The sequence below is a fragment of the Triticum dicoccoides genome, chromosome 4B, assembly GCF_002162155.2.
Source record: "Triticum dicoccoides isolate Atlit2015 ecotype Zavitan chromosome 4B, WEW_v2.0, whole genome shotgun sequence".
Lineage (NCBI taxonomy): Eukaryota > Viridiplantae > Streptophyta > Magnoliopsida > Poales > Poaceae > Triticum > Triticum dicoccoides.
In genome coordinates this window covers 592,930,372-592,937,641 of record NC_041387.1, presented here as the reverse complement: position 1 = coordinate 592,937,641, position 7,270 = coordinate 592,930,372, and the positions used below count along the sequence as shown (strand labels likewise).

The 7,270-nt window shown below is 53.3% G+C and overlaps 1 protein-coding gene across 1 annotated transcript; it reads left to right on the top strand.

Annotated features, from left to right (window-relative positions):
- Positions 1–2,396: 2,396 nt before the first annotated feature.
- On the top strand, positions 2,397–3,532 carry LOC119292856. The gene is made up of 2 exons (XM_037571539.1): positions 2,397–2,400; positions 2,559–3,532. The coding sequence occupies exons 1-2, from the start codon at positions 2,397–2,399 to the stop codon at positions 3,530–3,532; spliced, it is 978 nt and encodes a 325-aa protein (XP_037427436.1).
- The last annotated feature ends 3,738 nt before the right edge of the window (positions 3,533–7,270 follow it).

Sequence of the window (7,270 nt, the reverse complement as noted above, 5' to 3'; positions counted from 1 at the left end):
GAGTTTGGTGATGGTGGAGGAAGGGCGCCGGTTGATGAGATGGTTGGCAGTGTGGAGGGCCTCAACCCAATATTCGGGTGGCATGTGCGCGTGAACTAGAAGAGTGCGGAGCACGTCGTTGGTGGTGCGTAAGAGGCGCTCGGCTTTGCCGTTCTGTGGTGAAGTGTGGGGACAGGAGAGTCGGAAGACCACACCGAGACGCGAGAAGTGATCCCGGAGAGAGAAGGAGAGAAATTCGCCACCATTGTCACACTGCAAACATTTAATAGAGGCGTTATATTGGGTGGAGATGTAAGCGAAAAAACGTTGAAGTGTGGCACTCGGGTCAGACTTGTTGCGTAATGGAAAAACCCAAGAGTAGTGGGTGAAGTCATCTAAGACGACGAGGTAATATTGATAACCAGAAAAGGAGCATATTGGGGACGTCCACAAATCACAGTGAATAAGTTGGAAAGGAGCAGTAGTAAATGAAGTGGATTGCGAAAACGGCAAACGTGTATGCTTTCCAAGCTTACAAGAACCACACATGGAGGAGTCTGGCACATTTTTATTACATGAACTAAAGAAGTTATTTGCTAAGGCGGAAAGGGAGGCACGACTAGGGTGCCCCAACCGTAAGTGCCAAAGATCGCCGGTGCTTGAAACGGAGAACGCCAGAGGACCTCCATGTTGTGGGAGAAACGGGTAGAGGTCGCCGGAGCTATTGGACCTCATGAGAAGTTTCCCCGTTGCCATGTCCTTCACAGAGAAGCCAAACGGGTCAAAAGACACAATACACCAATTATCTTTAGTAAAGCGACGGACAAAAATTAAGTTGCGGATAATTTGCGGGGAAATTAAGATATCATGGAGGTGGAAGGGGTGGGGGGAGAGAGTAGTGGAGCCGGTAGCAACTACGGGGATTGTCGAGCCATCACCAACAGTTATAGGAAGAGCACGATGCGCTGAAGAGGAGATGAGTTTGGTGAGGTTACCCGACAAGCCGGCGATGTGGCTGGTGGCCCCCGTGTCCATGAGCCACTCCGAGCTGCTGGGAGGCTGCTGCAGCTGAAGGTTGGCGAAGGCGTGGGCCATCATGCCCTGCTGGTCCCACTGCGGCGTGGAGGAGGACGGCCCGGCCACCTGGTACGCCTGCTGGGGAGCGGGCGGGCACGGACCGAGGACGCCCGCGGCATTGGGTGGTACCCAGGGGGAGCGCCACTGCTGAGGAGATGGTGCCGGCGAGCCCCAGGGGGGCAAAGTACCCCATCCAGGGTTGCGGGCTGGGCTGGCCGCGCCCAGTGTTGGAGCTGGACGAGGCGCCGGGGGTGCCGCGGTCGCGACCGCGCCCACGGCCGCGTCCACGGCCACGGTCAGCGGAGGGACTCCCGGAGGCGGGCGCCTTGCCCCTGTCAGACGGGGAGGACGGAGGCGGACGATCACCAGAGGGACCACCGTGGTTGACGGCGAGGGCCGTGGCGCCGGCCGTCCGTTCGCGCTCGGTGATGTTGATTTCCTCCAGAAGAAGCCGAGACCGCGCCTGCACGAAGGTGGGGAAGGGTTGCTCCATGGGCAGCAGGGTGGCCATCGTCTGGAAGCGCCGGCTCAGCCCACACACCAGCTGCAGAGTGAGCGAGCGGTCGGTGACCGGCTCGTCGACATCGGCCAGGGCGGACGCGAGCTGCTGGAGACGGCGGCAGTACTGGGCGACGGACATGTCGCCTTGGATGGTGGCGCGGAACTCGGCGCCGATGTGGACGGCGCGCCCGGCGGCGTTGTCGCGGAAGAAGACCTCCAGCTGCTGCCAGAGGTGGTACGCCGTGGACTCGGGCGACTGGATGACGTCGTACAGCTCATAGGAGATGGTGGCGTAGATCCACAGCACCAGCGTGATGTCGTCGTTGCGCCACACGGCGTCCTCATGCAACGGGTCGGCCTCCTCGAGGACGTGCTCTTCGACGTGGTACTTGCACATGACGAACCAGAAGAGCTGGCGCCACTTCGAGTAGCTGTCCCTGTCGATGCTGAGCTTGAAGGGGATGAACGAAGAGATGTTGATGTGGTGCATGGAGGGAGGAGGGACCGCAGGAACCTGGAGAGGCGGAGGCGCGATGGCGAGGGCGTCGGCGAGGGGGCGCACGACACGGAGGGGCGCCGGGGCGACGGAGAACGCGCGCGTTAGGAGACGCGGGGGCGGGCGCGGCGCGGCGAGGCGCCGCGGCGACGGGAGCCGGTGCAGCAGGGGCAGCCGGCGCAGGGCCGGGGGTGACGCAGGGGAGGATGAACTCGGCGTCGGCATCCCCGAAGGAGCGAGTGCGACGAAGAGGGCTTCGGATGCTCATTGCGGAAGCGAGAGAGAGAATATCTGATACCAAGTTGGATTGTGGAATCGCTTGTATATTCCATCTCAAGAGCTCATGGGTTTAAATACAACAGATGCACACCTCCTACGCTACGATAGTTACAACAGACTATACAGGATAAGCGGCGATCACGCCGTGCGTGGAGTCGTGGGCGAGTGCTCGAGCGTGGGCGTCGTGGTCACCGCAGGAACCGGTCCAGGTGGTTCTCCTCCTGAGCGTGGGCCGCGGTCGGGTTTCCAACATCCACGTCCCGCGGCCACCTCATCCTTCTCAAAAGGGGGTATCACGGAGAGCGTAGCAAGCTCCTTGTCGTCGACGCCTTCACCGGCGCCGAGCGCCTCGCCGTCCCGCTGCCTGACGGCTTCGCTTACCACTACGCATCCCTCACCCCAACCCACCTGCTGCTCTTCCACACCCGCGACCACAGATTCGACTCACTCCGCTTCCCGACCCTAAACCCCGACCCTCAGTGGACGCCCCACCGCCTTCCCCGTGGCGCCTCCTTTCTCTCAACCGTGATCGAATTCCACGGCCGCGTCCTTGGCGTCACCCACCGAGCGGAGCTGCTGGAGTTTCGCCTCGATGTCAATGCTCCACGCCATTCGTCCCATGCGGTCCAGTTGCTGCCCACAACCGGCCTTCCGGACCCGGACGCCGCCGCCACATTCGACCGTTTACGGTACGGACCCCGCCTAGTAGCCGCCGGCGAACGGCTGCTCCTCCTGCTGATTATGACGGATCCCCCGACCCCCCTCGAGACCCGCACGGGCATCGGGCCAAGAGTGCAGAAGGTGAGCGTGTACGCCCTCGACATGGCGACGATGACGTGGGAGGAGCTGGACAACATCGGGGAGTACAGCTTGTTCGTGGACTGCCCCGGGAGAAGTGCAATGGCATGCGCCGATGCGGCACGCTGCGGGGTGGTGGCCAACCGAGTCTACTTGCTCGTGTCGTCCATGTATTACGACTTTGGAAGACGGCCGCCCTTCCACGCGTTCGCACCAGGGTCCGGCCGCGACAAGTGCTACGATTCGCCATGGTCTGCGCTCATCTCCCATGACCGTGACTGGCCGCCGGCACACATATGGGTCTACCCGAGCCTCTTCTATCAATCATGCGCATCACTATTTATCAAATCAGATGATACCTTAAACGTTGCCACAAGAACCGACTATTGCAATATACTTTGAGTTATTTGATTGTATGAAACATGAATAGTTAAATTAATAACATATGAACTAAAATTTTAGATATACATTGTATATTGTATTTAATTATTGTGTATTTAAAATATTGTTCCAATGTAAGTGACATAATGTAATAAAAAAAACAGTTTCATGCATGTTGAATGGACCTTCGATGAGGTGACATGTGTGATGAGATGAAATGTGTGCATGAGATCTCCTAAAACTTTTTCACATACCCATTATGATGGGGCCTTTGATGAGATGGCATATACACATGTTACGATAATAAAGATAGTGAAAATCAACTATTTAGGTGTATATATATAGGATCCATTATTTCGTTGTGAACCAGGGAAGGCAGTGCCGTGGTTCGGGCATGAATTATCAAATTCTTGTCATATAAGCAATCCAAACTTCTCAAAAAAACATACACATGCAAGTGTTCAGTACTAGATGCATGCACCACGTCTCTTTTCACTCTCGACAATTGCAGTGTTCAGCGATGATCGAGTGTCAGTTCAAGTGATTTGCAAATCCAAAGACTACGTCGGTTGCGCGGTCACAGTCATGATCAATCAGCGCGTTAATCAAGTATTGGTCCGGCCGAATCTGCCTCGCGCGCGACGTAATCATCGCCTCTCTTTGTCTAATCAACCCCACTAGACTATCATACGCACCGCATTAGTATAAGAGTGGAGCTCGTCCCTCGTGACCTGGCCGCCGTTCCCCACTAATCAAATCACCTCATTTCGATCTTTCCCTTACAATTGTAAACCCCTTTTTCGTACGAATTTTGGCCGTATCCGGATAATTTACAGAACATCGTAGTCAATCAACATATCAGGAATCAGGACCATCCGATCAAATCAAATATGTATTCGCTGTATATATCTCAATCGATTGGTGCATTCGCTCCTCCGGCATATTCACCTGCTCTCCGTGCGCCAGAGCGTACGCGAGATAATGCGTTGGTCACACTGACTGGACAATTTGCTCTTTCTTAATTATGGAGTGCATAGGCCATGGATCTGCCTAACCAGGTGTCGTTCTGAATGATGTGCTGTACAAACATTGACCTGGCTTGTTGTTTATCGCCGGAATGTTCTGCAACACTCCATGGGCCATGCATCGTGGTTTTTTAATCCAAGCATCGAGCCGGGTGATCATCAGTAATCACATGGCACGGCTCTTGTTTTCCTTGCAGTGGAAGGAAGTTAAAAGAAAGCGACCACTGATGTGTGTCGTCTCGAGCTTCACTTCACACGACGTTGCAACAACTTTGTGTACAAGACGAGGACAGTCGCTAGAAATTAATCAAGGACGACACAATCACTCCAAAAATAATTTCTCAGGCATCTACCGGGCGTCCCAAACCCGTCCCATACGTTTGGATGGGCCGTCCGGTCACAAAATTTCAACCCACACGGTCGCCTCAAAACGGGTCACAAACGTCCGGACTGATCAGCACCCCTCATATCCTGCTCAAATATGGAGCGGATATGAGGGCGCCCCGGCGCGGCTTGGCGCGCCCGCCACATCGTCCCGGCCCACGCTGGTCCACCCGACCCCATATATATTCCTTCTCATCCGCTCGCCGGACCAAACCCTAACCACTTCACTCCACTCCCCTCTGCCACCCAAACACACCTCCGACGATCTCGGGCCGTCTCCGCCATGGCAGGCAGCGGATTCGAGTCTTTCACCTCCAGATCTGTCGACCCCGAGCTCATCCCATGCGGCTCCGAGGAGGAGATGACCGTCCGGCTTGCGCTCCACCACTCCTGGGGGGAGGCCCGTGCACGGCAGCGCGCAGACTCCTTCCGGTGAGGCGGCGGCAACCCTCACGGCGGTGGACGTCAGCGAGGCGGAGTCGCATTCTCCGGCGCCCCGTATGGTGCACTAGTTTGAACGCATCACTCGTGTCGTGGTGGATGTTGCCGGCTCGTCTCAGGACAGATCTATGATCAACCTAAAGATCATCGGCACCGTTCGGGTTCTGGGCTCTAACGAGGAAGAGTAGAGCATGGGAGACATCGGCACCTTGAGTCCCGTGAGCCGGCTCGTCTCCCATGCCTTACTCTACTTTGTCGGCGACCTGACCAACACTCTGGGGAGCGTAGCCGGCCGCCGACCATGGGCACGGCGGAGCCGGACGAGCTTCGCTCGCTGCGTTGCATGTAATAATATGGGTTTGAGGTATCAAGATGTTAATGCATTATTTGAGGAGTGACCAGTCAGTGTTCACGGATGTGTTCGGCCGCGTCCGCATGCGTTTGAGGTTTGAATTTGCCAAGTTCGACTGCAGATGCTCTTAGAACTGATCATTCAACTTTAAGACTAGTCATAATGGGTATGTTATTAGTGGAGATTCATGCAATAATGAGGAGTGTTGCTAGCCCTTCAATGGTCTAGTCCTCCTCTTGTAGTCCAGTCGTACTCGGATGGGTGCTCCCTCTTCTATGCTGATGCTTCTCTCCACAAATCGCCATATATTTTTTTATCAAAGAAGGGCTTGCCCCTTCCGATTTTCATTACTGAAAACCACTGAGTTCTACAAACGAGTTCAAACAGAAAAGAAAGGATCGAAACGAAGCCAACATGACCGTAGAGCATCCCAAACGGCCAACACAGGCCGGCCACCCAAACGAAGCCCTAAATTCACCAGCTACCACAAAGCACAATCTGCCTTGATCACCATTACACTGATAACCATTACATCAAAAGCAAAAGCAGCACAAGGAACCTAAGGATCCTATCTACAGGAACAGCAAACATCAGGTTCACCACCGCAAGAGAAACCTTCATTCCAATCTTGCTACGTTGATCCTCCACCCTTGCTTGGCTATGAATACCTCATTTGATGCCTGTTCTAGCACCCTTGCTCCCAGCTCCAGCGTTTTTTTTGGCGACTCCTTTATCGGCAGAATGGACCAGCCAGTTAACCACCTGCACATTAGTTTGACAATATATAAAGGATCATTTATCCTTTTATTTTCAAAGACAATTGCATTCCTGCTTTTCCAAATTGCCCAAAGCAGGGCTGAAATCCCCACCAGAACCATTTTCTTATCATCTTTATTAAATTTCCTAATCCATTCCCCAAAACAATCTTTTACATTTGATGGAACAGTTTTAAACCCACACACACATCTGACCAAACTCCACAACAATGAAGCAGCAGAGCAAGAAAAAAATAAATGATCAACCGATTCATCTTTTCCACACAGAACACACTCTTTTCCACCTTTCCAGGCTTTTTTAAGCAGCACATCTCTAGTTAGAATACTTTTTTATTAACCAACCATAAAAACACCTTCAGTTTTGCGGGCAACTTGGTCTTCCATAAGTATTTCTGTGGGAATTTCATCCCAACAGCTATCAATTTCCTATATAAGGATCCTACAGAGAACTTATGATCAGCAGTGAGGGTCCAAAGAACTTTGTCTGCCCCCTCCTTCATTTGAATTTCCTCACATCTCTTTTTGAGACAGTTCCAAAGCCCCAAAGTCTCCCCATGCAATTTCCTTCTAAATTTATACCCATGCCACCCTTTCTATATGGCCTCTTCCACGGTAATGATGTGGTCAAAGCATATATCATACAATCTTGGGTAAGCCTCTCTCAAAGGTTTATCATCAACCCATGAATCTTTCCAAAACCTAGTATTTCTCCCACCCCCCACCTTTTTCTTAACAAATTTGTAAAAAATCTCCTTAATTTTAAGCAAGTTAGCCCAAAATT